The sequence below is a fragment of the Dasypus novemcinctus genome, chromosome 9 (genome assembly GCF_030445035.2).
Source record: "Dasypus novemcinctus isolate mDasNov1 chromosome 9, mDasNov1.1.hap2, whole genome shotgun sequence".
Lineage (NCBI taxonomy): Eukaryota > Metazoa > Chordata > Mammalia > Cingulata > Dasypodidae > Dasypus > Dasypus novemcinctus.
Genome location: NC_080681.1, coordinates 24,904,460 through 24,927,044, shown reverse-complemented (window position 1 = coordinate 24,927,044; position 22,585 = coordinate 24,904,460). Strand labels below are relative to the sequence as shown.

Below are 22,585 nucleotides of genomic sequence, written 5' to 3'. Positions count from 1 at the left end.
TTTTATTGTGACCATCCTACTGAATCTGTAATTTATGATGTTATTAGGTGTTGTTTTCCATCCTTTTGTATGTGTGTAGATCATATAATTCTGTAATGATAATGCTTGTTCTCATTTTAACCCAGTGCTTCTCATCTTGGGGCACTTTTGCATTTCCCACACCCCAAGGGACACTTGATGATAATCAGAAGACTTTTTGGTTGTCACAACTAAGGGGTGTTGCTAGCATCTAGTGGATAGAGGCAAGCGGTGCTGCTAAACATTCTACGATGCACAGGACAGCCCCCCACAAAAAAAAGAATCATCTGGTGCCAAATCTCAATAGATCCAAAGTTGAGAAACCTTGTTTCTAATCCCAAATAATAATTGAAAAAAGTGCCCTTATTTAATTGTATAGTTAGACTTTGAGTGTTAGAATAGAGTCTTTTCATATGTGGAAGTTAGGTTTTCAAGTCAGCAAGTACCAAAGAAATAATCTACAGTATTTTCAAAAAATATTGAAAAATCTCTTATCTTTTCCATGAAATACAATATGCATATTTTGATGGATATTCTGAGAGACTTATCAGAATTGAAACAAACTAAAGAAAAAAATGATAATATTAACAACTTAACGTATAGTAAGCATTTACTATATGGGCACTGTAGTAAGCATTTTTTTTAAGTACTAAGGTAATTTTCACAAACCTTAGAAGGTAAGTCATATTATTATTATTATATTTTAGATAAGGCAATGAGATTGCCTAAGGTTACAGAGCTAATAACTGATAGAGGTAGGAATCATACCTAGGCAGTCTGGCTGGTCTGTGGCCTTAATACTGCACTGTACTGTTACAGCAGAATGTTGTGCAGAATTACCAACACTTTTAATTTTCCTCTCTTTTTTCCCATCGGTTATAGTTAAATATCTAGGTTGGTGCAAAAGGAATTGCGGTTTCAGACCATGAATGTTAAATCATTATAACTAGGCTCAAGTACATCTTTATTAATCAAAATAGGAACCATTACAATCAACACATTTTTACCAATGAGAAATAAGTTTGTTTATTCCTGTAGCATAAAAATCCATGCTTTGGGAGTCAACGAACCCTCGGAAAGCATTTTCTGCATCCTGCTGGTTGTGGAAGCATTTTCCCTGCAAAAAGTTGTCGAGATGCTTGAAGAAGTGGTAGTCGGTTGGCAAGAGGTCAGATGAATATGGCGGATGAGGCAAAACTTCATAGCCCAATTTGTTCTACTTTCGAAGCATTGGTTGTGCAACATACTGGGGGGTGTTGTTGTGAAGAAAAATTGGGCCCTTTCTGTTAACGAATGCTGGCTGCAGGCATTGCAGTTTTCGGTGCATCTCATCAATTTGCTGAGCATACTGCTCAGATGTATTGGTTTCATAGGGATTCAGAAAGCTGTAGTGGATCAGACTGGCAGCAGACCACCAAACAGTGACCATGAGCTTTTTTTGGGTGCAAGTTTGGCTTTGGGAAGTACTTTGGAGCTTCATCTCGGTCCAGCCTGTGAGTTGGTCATCACTGGTTGTCATATAAAATTCACTTTTTGTTGCATGTCACAATCTGAGAAATCGTTCATTGTTGCCTAGAATAAGAGAAGATAACACTTCAAAATGACACTTTTTAAAAAATTTTCAGTCAGCTCATGAGGCAACCCACTTACTGAGCTTTTTCACCTTTCCAGTTTGCTTCAAATGCCAAATGACCGTAAAATGGGCAACTTTGAGTTCTTCAGCAACTTCTTGTGTAGTTATAAGAGGATCAGCTTCGATGATTGCTCTCAATTGGTTGTTGTCAACTTCCAATGGCCAGCCACTACACTCCTCATCTTCAAGGCTCTTGTCACCTTTGCAAAATTTCTTGAACCACCCCTGCACTATACTTTCATACATATACAAGCAGTTCCTTGTCAAATGCAGTGTTGATGTTGTAAGTTGCCTCTGCTGCTTTAAGACTCATTTTGAACTCGAGAAAATTGCTCAAATTTGCTTTTGTCTAACATCATTTCCATAGTCTGAAATAAATATAAAATAATTAGTGTTAGAGAGAAATCTCTAAAAGAGAATGAATGCTCACCCGATTTTGGAGAAGAAAAGAATTTATTCACAATCTTGCAAGAACGGGCACATGACATGAATAAAATGGCCTGTGTGCCGAGCAGCAAGACAATAGCATTTATAACCTAAGCTTAACACAGAGGTCCCTCCCTTTCTTTCCATTGGTTGGATACTTCAGCGGTTATAGCCTATCCGAGAGGTCTAACTAATTTACATGGGTTCCCGCTCTTAGTTACGGCTCCCATTCGCCACATTCTGGCAACTTGGTAATTGGTGCCAATTTCAACCTTGGCGCTAATTTTCAGCCTTATGTCAGAGCTCCTTCCCCTCATATTTTTACCCATATAAGGAGTTGGTACCACCTTCAAACCTGGTGCCAGAGCCATTAGAAACCATGAGGCTCATTTTAGTTTCTTTTTCTCCAATCCCACATCACCTTCATGTGAAAGCTGAACTTAACCCTTTTCTTACAAATCCTCCCTCTTTCAGACTCTCTTTAGTTTTCACAATTTAGTTTCTCAAATGTGCTAAGAGCTTCCTCACATTCTTCATTATAGACATCTTCCTCCTTAAGGAGGCATAAGTTGTTTTGCTTATACTGCATGGGCATCTGTTTGGTTAAGGCTGTTACAATGAGTTTTTTAGCTAATCCTCAGATACATGGGATAATACAACATCCAAATGCTGTGAGTATCCCAGCTACAATGATAAGGGAAGTCAGGACAGACAGTGCAACCCCTTTCCATTTTCCAGACCAACTTTCCAGCCATGTCAGGAGGGGGTTATCAATCCCATGTCATTCAGCTAGTAGCATCTAATTGTCCTGTTATTCCCTTGACTGCATCTCTGATGTGGTTAATAAATCTTTGCTGATTGGCTGACTCAGAATCCCTCTTCCTATTCAGTTCAGGATCCCTCTGCCTAGAGGTCCCAGGGTCAGTTACCTGCTCACTCCTTCATTCCTCGCTTTTTCATTTATGGAAGATGGGGCACAGTTTCAGAGTCCAGCTACTTCCTGCTGTATGGGGGCATAGTTAAAAGGGAGGAGGGTTTGGAGCAAAAGGTCTGGCAGCCTGATCCAGTTTCCCCTGGGCAGGTTAGAGTACATAAGCTGAGATTTAAGGGCAACCACTAGAGAGAATAGGTGAGATTGTAGAGTGATTCCAAAAGCCACTCCCAGCAAGAATAGGCGAGAAGAAGAGAAGCAAAACATAACTGCACTTAAGAAAGAGAAAGAGGGAAACGGGCTTGGCCCAGTGGTTAGGGTGTCCGTCTACCACATGGGAGGCCCAAGGTTCAAACCCCGGGCCTCCTTGACCTGTTTGGAGCTGGCCCATGCGCAGTGCTGATGCGCGCAAGGAGCGCCGCGCCACGCAGGGGTGTCCCCTGCGTAGGGGAGTCCCACGCGCAAGGAGTGTGCCCCATAAGGAGAGCTGCCCAGCGCGAAAGAAAGTGCAGCCTGCCCAGGAATGGCGCCGCCCACACTTCCCGTGCTGCTGACAACAGGAGAAGTGGACAAAAAAATAAGACGCAACAAATAGACACAGAGAACAGACAACTGGGGGCGGGGGGGGGGGGGGCACGGGAATTAAATAAAACAATAAAAAAAAAAAAGAAGACCATCTTGATCTTTATTAAAAAAAAGAAAGAGAAAGATACACAAGAGAAACACAAAAACAACACTTGACAGAAAGGTCCGACGAGGAGGTCAGGGATCTCCAATATCAAGCAGACTTTTTCTGGAACATGAACTTGAGATCTTCTACAGCCTCTCAGGAATAGGTGGGGCCTCTGGAATTTCAGCAGCAGGGCCCTGGAATCCTTGGAAGAGTGCATTTCCAGATCCAGCAAGTCTAGTATTGAATTCAAGCATCTCTATCTGGAATATATGACCATAAATGAGAAACAGAGATGCCCATCTGTCCAAGCAAAAATGTGGTGGAACCCTGAGACCACAGACCCACTCAAAGCTGAACTAGACAGCCTCATCAAAACCAGTGCAACAGGCAGCCTGGGACCAATAAATGCCGACGTGATAACAGACACTGCTGCAGCCCTGGCCCCCAGAAATTGGTTTCAAGCAAGATCATTGGAAGGATGTGCAAAATCCTTGACAAGACATGTCCATTTCCAATTCCCACTCCAGAATAACATCCCACATGGGATGACACTGTATGACAGAGTTCTCGCCACCCAAATTTTACTTGCTGTTTGGCATTAGCAAAGTCAGCTGCCATCACTGCCCTGCAGTAGAGTGACTGGGACAGGTCACTCTCTCCTGGCTCCCATGAGAGTGCGACCTCTGCTTTGACATCTCTAGAAACAGTTACAGAAGCCCTGCTGCTGAGGACTAGTTTTCCAGTGACTCCCCCTGGAAGCCCCTGGAAGCCTATGCTTGCTGACTGAGGATAGGCTCCTGCTGCACTGAGATATACTGCTGGGATGGCTCGGATGGGATGCCAGTCATTTACCACGCGCACACACTTACTACCAAGATCAGGTTCTTGGACATCCTGCACACAATCAAGGAGCATGCCTTTCTGGCCTCAGGGTACCCAGTGGTCCTATTCATTGAGTGCCACTGCAGCATCACCCACCAGAGGAACATGGCCCAGCACTTCAGGAGGGTGCTCAAAGACACATTCCTCACCAAGTCCGTGGACATAGCCGCCAATGGGTTCCCCTCCCCCAACCAGCCCAAGAGGAAGATCCTCATCAAGCACAAGAAACTGGCCAAGGGCAGTTCCTGTGAGGAGGTTCCCACCATCCCACCATGGTGATGTACTCTGAGAACCACATCAGCAATTCCATCAAGAAGGCATCCTCTACCTGGTTGATCCTGCCAGTAGCATATGCTTATTTCAAAGATTAAGCCATGCATGTCTAAGTATGCATGGCCAGTACAGTGAACCACAAATGGTACCCCCACCACTTTATTCTGCCGGCAGCAAGATCTACTTATTCTGAGGAGACCAGCAGTGCCCAGGGCAATGAGGATGAGGAGGAGCCCAAGGAGGCCAATGGCAGCATAGAGCTACACGCCAACAAGAAGTGGTTCCACATCAAGCTTGAGGCAGGATGGGATGGGCGGCGCATCACTGAGTACTTGCTCAGTAAGTAATGCATTGAGACTGGTGCTCTGGACATCTTCGTGCGCGAGAGTGAGACTTTTGTGGGTGACCACATGCTCTTTCTGGCAGAACTGGAAAGTCTAGCACTGCTGTATTCACTCCCAGCAGGATGTCAGGACCCCCAAGTTCTTCCAACAGACAACCTCATCTTTGATTTCCTCTATGACTTCATCACACACTATCAGCAGGTGCCCCTGCGCTACAATGAGTTCAAGATGCACCTTTCAGAGGGAAACGGACTTTGGCCCAGTGGTTAGGGCGTCCGTCTACCATATGGGAGGTCCGCGGTTCAAACCCCGGGCCTCCTTGACTCGTGTGGAGCTGGCCATGCGCAGTGCTGATGCGCGCAAGGAGTGCAGTGCCACGCAAGGGTGTCCCCCGTGTGGGGGAGCCCCCACGCGCAAGGAGTGCGCCCGTGAGGAAAGCCGCCCAGCGTGAAAAGAAAGTGCAGCCTGCCCAGGAATGGCGCCGCCCACACTTCCTGTGCCGCTGACGACAACAGAAGCGGACAAAGAAACAAAAGCAGACAAAGAAACAAGACGCAACAAATAGACACCAAGAACAGACAACCAGGGGAGGGGGGGAAATTAAATAAATAAATAAATCTTTAAAAAAAAAAAAAAAAAAAAAAAAAAAAAAGATGCACCTTTCAGAGCCTGTCCCTCAGACCAATGCTCATGAGAGTGAAGTGTGGTACCACACAAGCCTGACCAGAACTCCCTCCCTTGGGCAGCCATGGCTGTGCTGAATCCTTCTGAGGTCATCTTGCACTCCACAGGTACTGCACTTCTTGAACAAAACTTGCATACCTGGACAATCTCCAGACATACAATGACAAAGAGCCCTTAGGAAGTATTTATGGCAATGTGGTATCCTCTAGAATGGCACTGCAAGCAAATGGATCAATTTGTTGGACTCAATTTCAATTCTAACAGTAACCTTACCCTCTTTGGACACTTCTTAAACGGCTACAGGCATCCTTCACCTCATATTATTGCAAGAACAGTCAGAATTTTGCACACATTGCTAACTCTGGTTAACAAACATAGAAACCAGAACAAATTTGAGGTGAATACCCAGAGCATGTCTTATGTAGCAGCCTTATTCACAGTGTCAGAGGGGACTTAAAGTTACTACAGCCTATAATATAGAAAAGGCTTACTGATATTGCAATGGAAAGTATTCCTAAGGATACATATCCCACTCACCATGGTGACCCAAGCTATAGGACGCTCAAGGAGAATCAGCTGTGGTCCTCGTCCAAAGGTTCTGAAGGGTACTGTAACAGTTTGATATGGTTATGAATTCCAAAAACAGATATTGGGTTATGTTTGTAATCTGGTCTGTACCTGAGCATGATTGTTATGATTAGGGCTTTCATTGGGCCATGTCATTCAGGCGTTGAGTCCCCACCCCTTGCTGGGTGGGGACTTACAGGTAAAAATCATGGCAAAGGACAGAGTTGAGGGTTTTTGATATTGGAGTTTTGATGTTGGAGTTTGATGCTGAAGCCTTAAGCTGGATCCCCAGGAAGTAGGCTCACAGAGGAAAGAGAAGCAGGCCCCAGGAAGAGAGGACCTGAGCCAGGAGAAGAGCACAGAGGAATAGAGATGGCTCTTTAGACACAGCAGAAACCCCAGGGAGAGAGGGAGAACCGTTCACCTGATAATCTACAGTTGACCTTGTGGAGAAAACAGAGGAGCTGAGCCCAGAAGAACCCAAGAAGCCTGAACCCTCACAGACATTGACTGCCATCTTGATCTAACATGTGAAAATAGACTTTGGCAAGGAAAGTAACTTATGCTTTATGGCCTGGTATCTGTAAGCTCCTGCCCCAAATAAATACCCTTTATAAATTTCTGGTATTTTGCATCAGCACCCCTTTGGCTGACTAATACACAGGGGATTCCATGAGCCTGGACATGGGACACCCCTCCCAAGCTAACACCAAGAAGCTGCCTAGAACAAGGAAAAGTTTTGATCCTTTGATATCATATACCAATGCTCTCGAAGGCAAGAAATGGAATCAGGGATCAATCACAACACCCCCAGTTTTTCTGCAGGTTCCAGATCTATCTTTTTTTTTTTTTTAAGATTTATTTTTTATTTATTTCTCTCCCCTACCCCCTCCCAGCCCCCCCCCCCCCCCACCCCCTGTTGTCTGTTCTCTGTGTCCATTTGCTGCGTGTTCTTTGTCCTCCTCTTGTTGTCAGCGACACGGGAATCTGTGTTTCTTTTTTTTGTGTCATCTTGTGTGTCAGCTCTCCATGTGTGTGGTGCCATTCCTGGGCAGGCTGAACTTTCTTTCACACTGGGCAGCTCTCCTTATGGGGTGTACTCCTTGCACGTGGGGCTCCTTTACATGGGGACACCCCTGTGTGGCAGGGCACTCCTTGCGCGCATCAGCAGTGCATGTGGGCCAGCTCCACACGGGCCAAGGAGGCCCAGGGTTTGAACCCTGACCTCCCATGTGGTAGACAGACACCCTATCCACTGGGCCAAGTCCGCTTCCCTCCAGATCTATCTATTGATTCCTAATTAGCCTTCAATAAAGAGAAGACTGGTACAGAACGTGCCCACCATCGGGACATCCCATCCCTCCCAGAAACCAAAGCTGAGAAATATGTGAACAAGGCCATGGGCAAGAAGTTCCTCTAGGGCTACAGCTCTTCCATATCAACCCCAAGGGCCAGTGGCTGGACTCCTCCAATTACGATCCTTTGCCCATGTGGATCCACAACAGCAAGCCTGTGGCCCCCACCCTTCAGACCCCATACAAGCCAATGCAGGTGAAGAATGCCTACATTCTTCCTGTCTGGTGGGCACTGGTATGACATCAGAGTGCCAGTTCTGGCCAGTGTCCAATAAGTGGGAAGTACCCACTGTCTATAATAGTGTCATCCTGGGAATTAAAGACAATTTAACAAGAGATTTGATTTGTATTCTTATGACAATAGGTTTGCGCTGCAGTACTGCCAAGGACTTTGCCCATGCTAAACAACCATTTGCTGCTTATTTGGAGTTGGCAACAGAGTTCTCACCAAAACTTCATCAGGTCATGCTGTATGAGATGCTGCATTTGGATATTAATACACATGAAACTGGAACTGGGCAATTTGGAGAGAGAGACTGTCTTCTGACCTTATTAGTAGGGTTTGAGGATATCTAGACATAAGGCTTCCCAATATTACTCCTCATAAAGCTACAGCTGAAGAATGTGTTGCATCTATGTTAAACTAGACAGAAAATGAATACCTTACACTACAAGTTCTTACACTCTGCTTCAGTGTAATCCATATATAAAGCCTGGACAGCCTCCAGCAGCTAAACACACACACAGAAAAACCTCCAGGCACCAAAGAAAGCAGATGGACTGAACTCAGTGTGGCTGGCCAAGACCTTTCACTTCTAGGTCAGTAATCCTAAGTTGCCTTTCTGCGCTTCACGGTGTATGTTTAGTGAGAAGAACTTCCTGACTCAGACCACCCTCCTGGCCAAAGACCTGAAGACAGGGTACAGAGCTGTGCCTTTGAAGAACAACTACAGTGAGGGCCTGAAGTTAACTTCCCTGCTCATCAAAATCCTGGTCTCACAGCCTGGAGTCTGTATTCCAGCAGCAAATACTAGACAAAAATCCAAACCCTTCTTACTGTTCTAGCTACCATGGTAAAATACACCACAGGTGAATCTGACCAACGAATTCCCCATAAATACCTAGCAGAAGCCAGTGCTGTTCTCCCCCAAAGTCCTTTCCACTGTGCACAACCTGTTGGATGAGGATTCTCTCAAGGTCCTTCCAATAACCATCCTGTAGGGTATCCATGACCACATGTTTAATGGCAGTGGTTTTTCTGCCAGGTTGCTGATTCATCTCTTTATTCCCTAATCTAGCCTGCCTCAACTCCCCCTGAGAGTTTATACCTTCATTCTTAAAAGGGTGCTGAAGGATAATGGTCATTCTTCTGTAACTGCTTCCTGCTGGTTAGGGGCAGTAGGCCTTACCTGACAAGGTGTAAAACCCTCCTGCTATTCTATCGTGGTTGGAGGAAGACAAGTCTGGCACCCAGGATGAAACAATGAAATCCCAGTATGGCTAGCAAAACAATGATTCTGGAAGAGTAAACTTAAGTCAAATTTTGAAGATATAGGGTTTCATGAAAAGGACACTAGACCACAAGAGTATAAAGGGCCATGTGCCTATAAAGCCTGCTTCTTCCCAAAGTGTATGGACTTCATTTTGCAAGTTTTAAATGCTAAACTACAGGAAATGAAAACAGACAAGGTTTCTTAAGGGGTGTCTGGTTTGCCCTCCCCCTAGAGCAACTGATACTTGGTTAGAGTTAGAGGGAACAGCTGACTTTGGCACAGACACTACTTTGTTTCTTTAAGAGATATTTCAGGCCATCCAATGACTGGCACTTGTATGACCCATCAGGTGCTTCTGGTGAGCTGGAACTTCCTTGGGCAGCTGGCTTTACTCGAGATAAACACAACCACACAGCTATCAAAGTTAAAGGAATTGCCAGTCCATCCCAGAATATGAGTGGGTCAAGTTTTGGAATAAAGGCTAGGAGGGAGACTTGGATTAAGCATGTTCATTAACTACTTAGAAAATGAAGTTTACCAGGACATTTTAACATGTTCAATATTCTCTGCGTATGATCTGTAAAATATATCACTATAATTATCAAGCATATGTCTAGAATAGGAGAGATATAGGTACAGTACTTAATACTCATCAATGCACTAACTAATGCATAAGTTTCAATTAATAGACCTAAGCTCCAGGTTTGCAACACCATACATGTCATCTCTACATGGGAGCAGGCCATAATGCCAATTATGTTTAAGTTCTACTCACAGCACTCTGATAACCACTGCTCCACTTATGTCCTCCACACAGCCAGCATGCTGCAGCACCATTGACCCTAGAGAGAAGCTAGAAAGGTAGGCTCCAGTATTCCACTGGCCTGTTGCATAGCTGCCTTGCGCACCATGAAACAATGCCAGTCTGGAGGTGATATCCGTTGTACATCTGGCCATTTTGAGCCATCACTGGCTGCTGCAAGAGTCTGAAACTGTAACGTAGTCTCCATCAACTTCAGGAGCACAGTCAGAAATGTAGTATATACCTTTATTGTTTTAGGGATCAGTGACCAACCTAGCCAATAACTCAAATGGAGAGACAAAATGCAGTGTATTGAAGGCCTGGTTTGAATGTACAAGAGAGCTTGACAGTGCTGAAGTCTATCTCTTGGGATTTTTATACACTTTTTTTTAAATACTTCTAATGCAATGTGTAACATACCAAATGAACTTAACATTTTAATACTTTGCTTTTTACTTCTACACCTTTACCATGACAACCTTAATTAACAAGTATTCTACTTGAGCAATACACATGTCCAAAGGAATCAATTTTCTTCCTTTACCACCACTTGAATATGCAGACTGAGGTGGCCTCTGACAGTTTTTCCTAAAATGAAGTAACTTTTTGTTATTAAAATCAATTCAGTTTCTGTTTAATTAATGACTTACTGGAATTAGCCATTCAAATACTTCAGTTTAAGCTGTGCTTCTACAAACTTCTTATAACTCTCCATAATTGAATATACAATAGTTGGTTCATCTCAAGACAAATTCCACCTTCACAAAACACATTCCCTTACCTGAATGTTACCTTTTGCACCTTCTACAACTTGCCATATGCATTCAAGTTTGTCCTACGTATTTCCATTATGATTTTATGGAAACCAGCTGTCTTATCTTAGGGAAAAACACTTTCCTTTAAACAAACTTATCAAATTTTAGTCAACACTCCCACAAACCTTTTACTTCTTTCTATATCTACTTAAGTCTCATATCCCTCATTCTGTTCTGTGAAAAAAGAATAAACTATTCATCTCAATTTAGGTATTTCAAAAATTTCCATACTTTATCAATATAAGTGCTTATTTAATTTTTAGCCATTTGAATAGAGCTATTGTAAGAATTTTCATTTGTCAATTTAATATTACCATCCGGAGGTATCAAAATATACACTAAACAGACCTACCCAAAAAGAATTATGAAAGTAAGGTTGGCACAGAGCCTATCCACGCCTGCCCTGTATCTTGGCCAGAATACATCAGGCAGTCATTTCCTTTCCCTTAGTCCAATAATTATTAGTCCAATTTTTCAACATCCTCCCTAATGGACTATCCAAAGGAATGTCCCTGGGAGTGCTGCGATCAGCTCAGCTATAGATTGGCTTGAAGGGAAGGCAATGCAGAACTTTAAGAAATAAAAGGATAGAGACACACAAAAGAGGAGATAAAGAAGGGACCAGGGGACTCATAGCTTCTGGAATTGAGAGCCTTGACCTTAGTTTCTCCAACATATTAGGAACTTCAAAGCAGCTGTTCCTCATCAGCACGGCAACGTTTACAATAATTGGGTACAAGTGCAACAAATAGGGAACAGGTAAGCCAGTTTCCCACAACATTTTGCCCTTACTGTTTTTGTAAAGCAGCAAAGGCAGACTTGGTGGTTTCTTGTTGCTTCATACCCCGAAGGCCTCGTTGTGTTCTTCTGAGGACTAAGTTCAAAAGAAACAAAGACAAACAAGCAACATTTCTCCCAGAATACCTCCTCCCCAACTTTTCCCTTAGTCATAGGGTTTAGTGACTATAGTCCATCTGCAATTCCAGCCAATGTTTAACAAACAGGTAACAATTCCAAATCAGCATTCTGAATACCCATTACATCAGCTTGCAATTGGACTATTTATTATAAACATGGGGTTACACAAAAGTTAGATACATTCCAATCACATGTTAATCTCAGTTGGATATTTACATTTTGTCATTTTTCTTCCAAGTTTAAAACAGCATTTTATATATAAAGTCCATAACTACAGGAGATTATACGAACTTCCAATAGCAATGACTTATTTCTCATGGGCTTAAGATTTCCTACCTGCAAGGCTATATAAGCCAATACTCGATCAAAAATGACCTCATTTTCCCCAATGTGTATAGTTTGAGGTATAGGCAGTGACAAATTATTGTTACTTCCCCATTTGGGGCTGTGGGACAGCTGGAAGTTAATCACGTAATTTCAGTGCCTTCCTTGGTCCTGTTCTTAACATCTTCACTGGACCTGGGGCCACAAACTTAGTCCATCATTGTGAGGACTCTTCACGCAGAAAACAGTAGCTGACCTGTTACGAGAGTCCCATTGCAGTGTCTGTAGCAATGAAAGCATATCTTGCCCCTTCCAAGAGCAGGAGGGTGCTGTCACAGTCATCGAAGTGAACATTAAGGCCACAAGGCGTTTGTGAATAGCAGGTAGCGGGAACTGCTGCGCTAGGCACCACAAGGTCTAGTATTCACAATGTTCACTTTTCTGGTGGAGCCACTCTGCTGCTTCTCAGGTCTCAATGGTATGACTCCGGATCTTCATGAGGCATCTGCCTCAACAGCTCTGAGAGGGATGTTAGAGGAGTGGGCAGGGACATGACAAGACAGTTACCTATCACTGCTGGCAGACGTCCCAGGTGTTCTACAGATCTCTCCCCTATAGAGGGTGATTCACAACAGTCCATTGTTTCTATTTTCTTTTAGTATTTGCAATCCACCTCTGGATAGGGATGGCAGTCTTCAGAGTGACCATACACTATTGGGTTAGAACTTTCACTTTCAGTAGGGCCTCCTATGCTGCACACAATTGCTTTTTTATATTGTACTTTTGGCCTCTTCCCACATTTGTGACTAAAACCCAAAGGGTACTTAATTAGAATATTCCCTTTGCCACAAACCCTACCCAAAGCCACAATTGGTGCTGGCCACATGCAATTCACAAGCTAAGGCAATATCCACCTTCTCCCTTTTTTTTTTTTTTTTTAATGCAGCCTGCTGGAGGTCCTCCTACTCCCATGAAGGACCTTCCCAGTTAACACATCTGATACTGTTGTCTCTGAAGTTTCTTTTAATTTTGGATAAGAGGATTACTGGTTAATGTAATGTCCTCAGTAGGGTTTCAACCACAGATTTCTTCTAGGCAGCCAGCTTCTTTGCCATCAGGCCAGGGCAGAAAGCCTTGAGGAAGAACTGCAGAAGTCTACTATTGACCTTTTCACACAGTTTTTGTACTTTTTGTATTCATTCAGGTTTGTTTTACTTTTATAAAACACATTATCTTACTGAATATTATCACAATACTTTTACAACTTGCTATATACTAGTTCTGTCCCACATAGCTCCATTTCTGATTTTATAAAACTATCCATTTTATTTTAAGACAAATTACGCCTTATTAAATTTCATTTAGCATTCCCACAGACTTTTTACCTTTTTCAATATTTGCTTAACTTTTGCATCTTTCATTTTATCCTATGAAGAAAAATAAATTATTTTTAATTTAAGCAAGAACTATTTTTTATGAAGAAACTTACAGTAATTTTATTAATCAAGACTTACAACTATAGAGAACTCATTAAAATTTTTAACTTGGGTAATAATATAAGTGCTTATTTTTTTGGCCATTTGAATAGAGCTCTTTCAGAGCCTTTTATTTATTAAATTGTATCAGTATCCGGAGGTACCAAAATATACACTGACAATTCTTTTTCTTTTTTCCTTCCTTTCTCTTTTTTTCTTCCTCTCTTTCCTTCATCTTTCTTTTTTCTTCCTTTTTTCCTTCCTTTCTCTCTCTTATTTCTTTTTTCCTTCCTTTTCTCCTTCCTTTTTTCTTTCTTCCTTTATTCTTCCTTCTTTTTTCTTCCTTTTTCTTTCTTTTTGTTTTCCTTCCTCTTTTTTTCTTTCCTTTTTTTTGAACAATCACACACTGAAACAATTACAGCACACTCACAATGACTTTGAACAAACAGGGGCAAACACAAAAGCAGTTCCAAACCATTAATCTAGAATTTCTTCATTGCTTCCTTTTATAATTCAACATTTCTTTTCAGTTTTCCTCCTCAATTTCCTTCTTTATCTCTGTCCCCAAGTCATACTCGTCTTATGATGCCATGCTTTAACAAGTTCTACAGTTTAGATACTGTGATGTAAAGCCATTCTAGTCTTTGGAATGAAACCCAGCCATGCAGTTTTCAGCATCAGTCTCTCCATCTGCATGACTGGAGGTTCTGGGTTCCAAAGGAACTTTTGTCATCTCTTGGCATCCATGGCATGGCTCCATCTGTTGAGCTGGCACCCACCCAGGATGTTCTCTGTCTCCTGGGGAAATACAAGCAAACCCTCAAGGACTTTGAAGGCTTTCCAAGCCACTCAGGGTTCTGAACCATTACAACCACTTTAGTTTTGCTTGAGGCCATCCTTCTTCCTTTCAAGTCCCTGTTTAGAGCCCCAAGTTGGGCGCCAGTTGCTAAGCTTCCCTTTGGGCACCACATTGGGCACCTGTTGCTGTGATCAGCTTAGTTTAAGTTGGTTTCAAGGGAAGGCAACACAGAACTTTAAGAAATAAAAGGATAGAGAGAGAGACACACGAGAGGAGATAAAGATGGGACCAGGAGACTCACAGCTTCTGGAATTGAGAGCCTTGGCCCTAGTTTCTGCAACGTATTTATTAGGAACTCCAAAGCAGCTGTTTCTCATCAGCACAGCAATGTTTACAATAATTGGGTACACGCGCAACAAATAGGGAACAGGTAAGCCAGTTTCCCACAACAAGAGGGACCCTACAGATACCGCCTTTTCTTTTCCTAGCCAGCCAACTGCCCCTATTCACCATTCTGAGTCTTGTCTGGGTTTCTTCATCTCAGATCCTTTCATTTTGTCCATCTCTGGCCCTTTTCCTTGTGGGAGAAGGAAAATGTGAGTTGGAACTCCACACTTGCTTTGCATGGTATGTCACGTGTCTCATACACAAACAACTTCAGACTCATCAGAATTTCCCAACCACCAAGGAAATACATAATAGTCCTTTTTTTTTTTACCTTGGTCTGTGCACAGAGTGGCCTGGTCAGTGAGAGGCAAGTTTTCCTTTCCCATTTTCTTGTCCATAATCAGCAGAGCTAAGCTTCTGGTTTCGGGTCCTTCCAGCTGTCAGAGGCAAGCCCCAATGGTGGAATCCAAGACCACTCAGTCAGTGGGGCACGCTGTCCCCCCATCCACCCTGGGGGCCCCCCTCTGAAGCTTTGGATCCTGGACGAGCCCCCAAGAATTGTTAGAAAGCAGTACCTAAAAGAGAATGAATGCTCACCCAATTGTGGAGAAAAAAAAGAATCTATTCATGATCTTGCAAGAACGGGCACACGACCGAATAAAATGGCATGCCAAGTAACAAAACACAACACATTTATACCCTAAGCTTAACACACAGATCTCTCCCCTGTTCACCATTGATTGCATACTTCAGAGTTTACAGCCTATCTGAAAGGTCTAACTTACTTACATGGGTTCCCACTCAGTTCCCACTCACATTCCCCACATTCTGGCAACTTGGAAGTTGGTGCCAATTTCAAATGGCACCAATTTTCAGGCTTATGTTAGAGCTCCTCCTCCTTGTATTTTTACCCATATAAGGAGTTGGTGCTGCCTTTAAACTTGGCACCACTTTCAAAATTGATGCCAGAGCCATTAGAAACCACCAGGCTGGTTTTAGTTTCTATTTCCCCAATCCCATGACACCTTCATGTGAAAGCTAAACTTAACCCTTTTGTTACAACAGCAAGTAATGTCAGTAGCAAAAAATCATAAAGTGAGAAATGGACATTAAAATAATGTATATCATAACCACATTTATTTAAGAAAATATTCCAATATCAAATGGCAAATTTTAACAATGCAAAACTACAGTTACTTTTGTGCCAACCTAATACATCTACATTAGAAACAAACAGTACAATTCTGCTCTAAAAAGTTGCAAAGCCACAAACCACATGGTTAAAATGCCTTATTTCACTGTATCTAAGGCATTATTTTTCCCCACATTTTAATATCTCTGAAATAAGGATAACCTTAAAATCGATAATAAGTCATACTTTAAATTATCATTCTTTTTACTTGGTAAATGAAATAATGGTGCAGATTATAATCAATGCTGACTTAGACTCAGAATTTCATGTGTAGGCCTGTTCTAACCTATTTGAAGATAACAGCTCTTGTTTGTTTAAACAGTATTTGTTCATATCTAAGTGAACCAATTACACTGGAGATTTTTTATTGTTGTTAAATCTTTTGAATTCATCATTTTTTTCTTATATTCTTTTAAAGCTTCTTTATCTCATTTTAATAACATGTAAGCCTATGATTACAATAATATTATATATAGATATATAATATCTACAAGTGATAAGCTTGATTTATTGTTTAAATAACTATATCTCTTTTAATTTATTAGGGAGAAAATGCTAGGAAAAGAATACTGTGTCCTTTAGATCCAAAACAGTAAGTGTAGGCCAAATGAGTGTTTTATATGCTAGAAATAATAATTGTCACAAATCTCATTTTAACCAATTTTGTCTTTAAATTTAGCACAGTATATGAAGATCAACTAGCAAAGCATTTGAAAAAATGTAACTCAAGAGAGAAGCCAAAACCTGTAAGTGTTTGATCAGTAAAAGTGAATGCTGAATGTATGGTATATAATATTTAACAGGGCTCTTGCCTCTGAAGATTTGATTTTGGTAAAATATATTTGAGTGTATATAGACTATTAGGCCGTAAATCCACTTACAATCTTAATTCAGAAAATAGAATTTTATGCAACAGAAGTGTTCAAAGGGAAATTTCACAATCTTTATTCAAAAATATTTGCTTAATGACTACCAAATATTATTTCAATAAAATATGGTTCCCAAACTGTATGATTGTGTTGCTATGAACTAAATGTATTATGTAACATATTGTATGATTCCATTTATATAAAATGTAAATACTAATCAATTTATAAAAATGAAATTTGATTAGTGATTATGTAGCACTAGGGAAGGCATGCTAAGGGATGTGGAGTTTTCCTTTTGGAGTGATGAAATCTAAAATTTTTGTGATGATGAATGCACAACATTGTGATTATACTAAGAACCATTGATTATATGCTTTAGATAGATCATATAGTTTGTGACTATATCTCAATAAAACTACTTAATAAAAAAGTAAATAATTGTGCAAGAATAGCCAGAATATAGCAGCTGTGTACAGCAGGGGAAATAGAGATTGAGAGGTGAAGAATTTTCTTGTTTGTTTTTTGTTTATTGTTATTATTATTAAAATAATGAAAATTCTCTAATAACGATTGAAGTAATGAATGCACAACTATGTGATTATACCAGATACCATTGATTGTACACATGGATGAATTGTATGCTTTATTAATATGTATCAATAAAATTGATTTTTTTTTAGAAAAAAAAGACTGAAAAAAAAAATATGGTCCCTTCCTTCAGGGAGGTTATTTGATACTGGTAAATAAACTTGTAAATAAGGAATATTGTTCAATAAAATCAGTGAGAAAAGTAATCACACATGTGATAATAGCACATACTTGAATCAAAATTTAAATTAAAACCAAGGTTCTGGTCACCTACAATGACATGCCAAGGTACTATTCTTCCACAGAATGTTTGAACAACTAACAAAAACTGGCAGAGCCATCTTCAAAACTAAAAAATTAAAGGGCTACAAAAATTGGGTGAATGCCAATCAATAAAATGCAGCTTTAAAAATGTTTGGAGCAGGAAGCAGACGTGGCTCAACTGATAAAGCGTCCGTCTACCATATGGTAGATGTTCAGGGTTCAATCCCCAGGGCCTCCTGACCTGTGTGGTGAGCTGACCCATGTGCAATGCTACCACACGCAAGGAGTGCTGTGCCGTGCAGGGGCGCCCCCATGTAGGGCTGCCCCATGTGCAAGGTGTGCATCCCAAGGAGAGCCACCCCACTTGAAAAAAAGCACAGCCTGCCCAGGAGTGGCACTGCACACACGGAGATCTGATGCAGCAAGATGATGCAACAAAAAAGAGACACAGTTTCGCAGTGCCACTGGATAATGCAAGCAGATGCAGAAGAACACACAGCAAATGGACACAGAGAGCAGACAATGAGGGGGAAGGGGGAAGAGGAGAGAAATAAAATAAATCTTTTAAAAAAATGGTAGGAGGGAAGCAGATGTGGCTCAATCAGTTGGTCTCCCACCTACCACGTCGGAGGTCCCTGGTTTGGTTCCTGGTGCCTCCTAAAGAAGGTGAGCAAGACAGCAAGCTGATGCAGCAACAAAGAGACACCATGAGAAAACACAATGAGAAACACAAGAAGAGGGAGAAGAGATGGCTCAAGCCATTAGGCACCTCCCTCCCATGTGGGAGGCCCTCGGTTCGGTTCATGGTGTCTCCTAAAAAGAAAATGAGCACACAGCCAACAGACACAGAGAGCAGAGAGCAAGCGCAAACAACAGGTGGGGAGAAGGGGAAATAAATAAAAATAAATCTTAAAAAAATGGTCGGAGAAGCTCATGGCACCCTTACTGGTCCCCCTCCCCCACTTCCTGTTGTGGTGAGGAACCAGCCTATGCGTCCATTTTGAGTCACTGTCCCTGCTCCAGAAAGAGCAGAATAACCCCTATATGCATAATGGGTTTCCTGTATGTCAGTGCCAATCTATCAGGCTGCAACCTGAAAGACTGAACCTAGCAACTCAACTGTGGTTCGCCCTCCCAGAAATTACCTGCAGGCAGAAGCACCTTGTGGATACCAAAACCAATAAGAAACAATTAAGTGAAAACCATCTAGAAAAATGATTACCTGCTATAAGTCACAATAGAGCACCCAAGAGGGGGAGATAGTCTATTTCAGAGGGCATAGAAGTTAAAACAAAACACTTAATTACCTCAATTGATGCAGAAAAGATATTTGACAAAATCCAGCACTGCTTCTTAATAAAAACACTTAAGAAAACTGAAATAGAAGGAAACTTCCTCAACCTGATAAAAAGCACATGAGAGAAAAACCAGAGCTACCATAATCCTCAATGGTTAAAGACTGAAAGCTTTCCCCCTAGAAGCAAGAACAAGACAAGGATGCCCACTGTCAGCACTGTTATTCAACATTGTATGAGCAGTTCTGGCCAGAGCAATTAGGCAAGAAAAAGAAATAAAAGGTATCAAAATTGGAATGATGTAAAACTTTCCCTGTTTTCAGGTGATATGATCCTTTATACAGAAAATCTTGAAAAACCCACAGCAAAACTACTAGAGCCAATAATGAATTTAGCAAAGTGGTGGGTGACAAGATCAGCACTTAAAAGTAGCATTTCTATTCTATAGAATTGAAGAATCTGAAGAATAAATCAAGGGAAAATATCCGTGTACAATAGCAAGTAAAAGAATCAAATATTTAGGAATAAATTTAAGTATGTAAAAATTTGTACATGGGAAACTACAAAACATTGCTAAATCAAAAAAGACAGTCCATCTTCATAGAGTGGAAGACAAATATTAAGACTTCAGTTCTACCCATAGTGATTTACAGATTCGACACAATCCCAATCAAAATTCCAACAACATTCTTTGCAGAAATAGAACAGCCAATCATCAGATTTATATGGAAGGTTAAAGGGTCCTGGATAGGTAAAACCATCTTGAAAAAGAACAAAGTTGAAGGGGTTTTAAAAGTTATAACAGAGCAACAGTAATTAAACCAGCATGGTACTGACATAAGGACAGGCATATAGACCAAAGGAATCAAAATTGAGAGTTCAGAAATAAATCCTCACATCTATGGCCAATTGATTTTTGACAAGGGTGCCAAATCCACTCAATGTGGGAGATTATTCTCCAAATGGTGCTGAGAAAACTGTATATCCATATGCAAGAGAATGAAGGTGGGCTCCTGCTTTATACCTTTTACAAAATTTAACTCAAAGTGGATCAAAGACCTAAATATAGAACCAAAATTATAAAACTCCCCCAGAAAACGTAAGTAATCATACATCTTCAGGACCTTGTGTTAGACAATGATTTCTTAAACCTTACACCCAAAGCACAGGGAACAACAAAAAAAAAAATAGAAAAATTGGACTCATCAAAATTAAAAACATGTATCAAAGGACTTCATCATGAAATTAAAAAGACAGCCTACAGAATGGGAGAAAATATTTGGAAACCACATGTCCAATAAGAATGGGTTTCATTTTTTTCTCTTTTGTTTTTGTTTTTTTTTAGGTACTGGGAAATGAACCCAGGACCTCATAAATGGGAAGCAGGCACTCAACTACTGAGCTATGTCTGCTCACCAATGATAGTTGGTTTTTTCATGTTTGTTTGTTTTTTTAGGAGGTACCAGGGATCGAACCCAGGACCTCGTACATAGGAAGCAGGTGCTCAACCACTTGAGCTACATCCATTCCCTCCAATAAGAGTTTAATATCTTGAATATATAAAGAAATTCTGCAACTCAACAAAAAGGCAACCCAATTTTAAAATGGGCAAAAGAGTTCAATTGACATTTCTCCAAATAATATATGCAAACAGCCAAAAAGTGCATTAAAATATATTCAGCATCAGGGAGAAGATGTGGCTCAAGCATTTGGGTGCCCACCTCCCACATGGGAGGTCCCGGGTTCGGTTTCCCATGCCTCCTAAAGAAGATGAGCAAGACACCAAGCTGACACTAAGGGCTAGTGCAGCAAGCTAACACAAGATGTCTCAACAAGATGATGCATTGAGGAAACACAATAAGAGATAAAACAAGCAGGAGGTGGATGTGGCTTAAGTGACTGGGTGCCTCCCTCCCACATGGGAGGTCCTAGGTTCTGTTGCCAGTGCCACCTAAAAGAAAATGAGCAGATACAGAGAGCAAATAGCAAGCATAAATGACAGGGATGGATAAATAATAAATAAGTCTTCTAAAAAAAAAAAAAAAAAAAATATATATATATATATATATATATACACACATATTCAGCATCATTAGCCATTAGGGAAATGCGAATCAAAAGCACAAGATGCCATTTTATTTCCACAGAATAGTGACTATTTAAAAAATGTAAAATAACAAATGCTGGAAAGGATATGGAGAGCTAGGAACATTTGTTCATTATTGGTGGGAATGTAAAATGATGCGCTCTTGTGGAAGATAATTTGACTGTCCTTTAGAAACTTAAATATAGAATTACCATAAGACCTGGCAATCCCACTTCTAGGTATATACCCAAAAGAATTGAAACAATGGTCCCAGGCTGATGTTTGCACACTGATGACCATAGCAACATTACTCACAATTGCCAAAAGATTGAAGCAACCCAAGTATCCATCAACAGAAGAATAGATAAGCAATATATGCATACATTGTGAGGGTTTTCTGCCACTAAAAGGAGTGAAGTTCGGATCTATGCAACAATACGGATGTACCTTGAAGACATCATGTAGAGTGAAATAAGACAGACACAAAAGGATAAATACTGTATGGTCTTACTGATACAAAATAATAATAGAGTCAGAAATTAGAATACAGATTACCAGGGGCCTGGTTAGTGGTAGGGAATGGGCAGATAATGCTTCATTGGTACAGTATTTCTCTTTGGGGTGATGGAAATATCTTGGTAATTGATGCTGGTGATGGTAGCACAACATTGTGACTAACACCTCTGAGTTATATATTTGAATATGGTTTAAAGTGAAACTTTAGATCGTTTATTTGTTACTAGAGTTAAAAAAAAAAAAATAGGACTCTACAAATGAAATGGTGGACCCTAACATAAACTGTGGACTATGTGTGTAGTGCAATTATAATAGTATTCTTTCATCATTGTAACAAAGATACCACACTAATACTAATGCAAAGTGTTTATAATAGAGAAAACTGTGTGTGAGGGGAAATGTCTATGGGAACTCTATTTTCTGCATGATTTCTGTAAACCTACAACTTTTCTAATTAAATATTATTTAAAAAACATTAAATTCAAGGTGTCAAGAAATGTTTCCTAGAGAGAATAACCCTTGAGCTGAGTCCTGATGAGGCAAAGATCCTTCTAAGCAGAAAGAGCATGTCTAAAGGCTTGGAAGTAAAAAATCATATGATGCTTTCAGGAACTTGAACTTTATTATGAAAGATATGGATAGCCCTGAAGGGTTTTAAGTTGGGAAATGGTATTTATCCTTAGAAAGCTTTCTTGTACAGCAGCATGGGAAGATGGCTGAGAATCAGGACTAGCGAGGGAGATGTTGCTGAAATCCAGGTGGAACATGAGGAGTGATTGCTATAGAAGAATGAAAGAGGAGGACCTAACTCTTTAGGAGAATATATGGGGTAAGATAGAAAAGGAGGAAGGGAGACTTCTCTGAAGGAAGTTCTCATATATAAGATGAGACCTCAAGGTCAAAGGTGAATCAGCCAGACAAGGAAGAAGACATCTGCAAGGGCCTACAGATACTGTAGATAGCAGATATCTTTGTC

At 40.9% G+C, this 22,585-nt stretch overlaps 1 protein-coding gene and 1 pseudogene across 2 annotated transcripts in view; both read left to right on the top strand.

Annotated features, from left to right (window-relative positions):
• The window catches only part of TRMT13 (tRNA methyltransferase 13 homolog), a 41,689-nt gene that overhangs the window by 1,475 nt on the left and 17,629 nt on the right, over nt 1–22,585 (top strand). For both annotated transcript variants that reach the window (XM_058303123.1, XM_058303122.1), the window contains exons 2-3: nt 16,537–16,583; nt 16,671–16,737. In XM_058303123.1, coding sequence (XP_058159106.1) covers nt 16,537–16,583; nt 16,671–16,737 — 114 coding nt within the window. The remainder of the gene's footprint in view (nt 1–16,536; nt 16,584–16,670; nt 16,738–22,585) is intronic.
• Nucleotides 3,996–5,161, top strand: LOC139439545 (1-phosphatidylinositol 4,5-bisphosphate phosphodiesterase gamma-1 pseudogene; annotated as a pseudogene).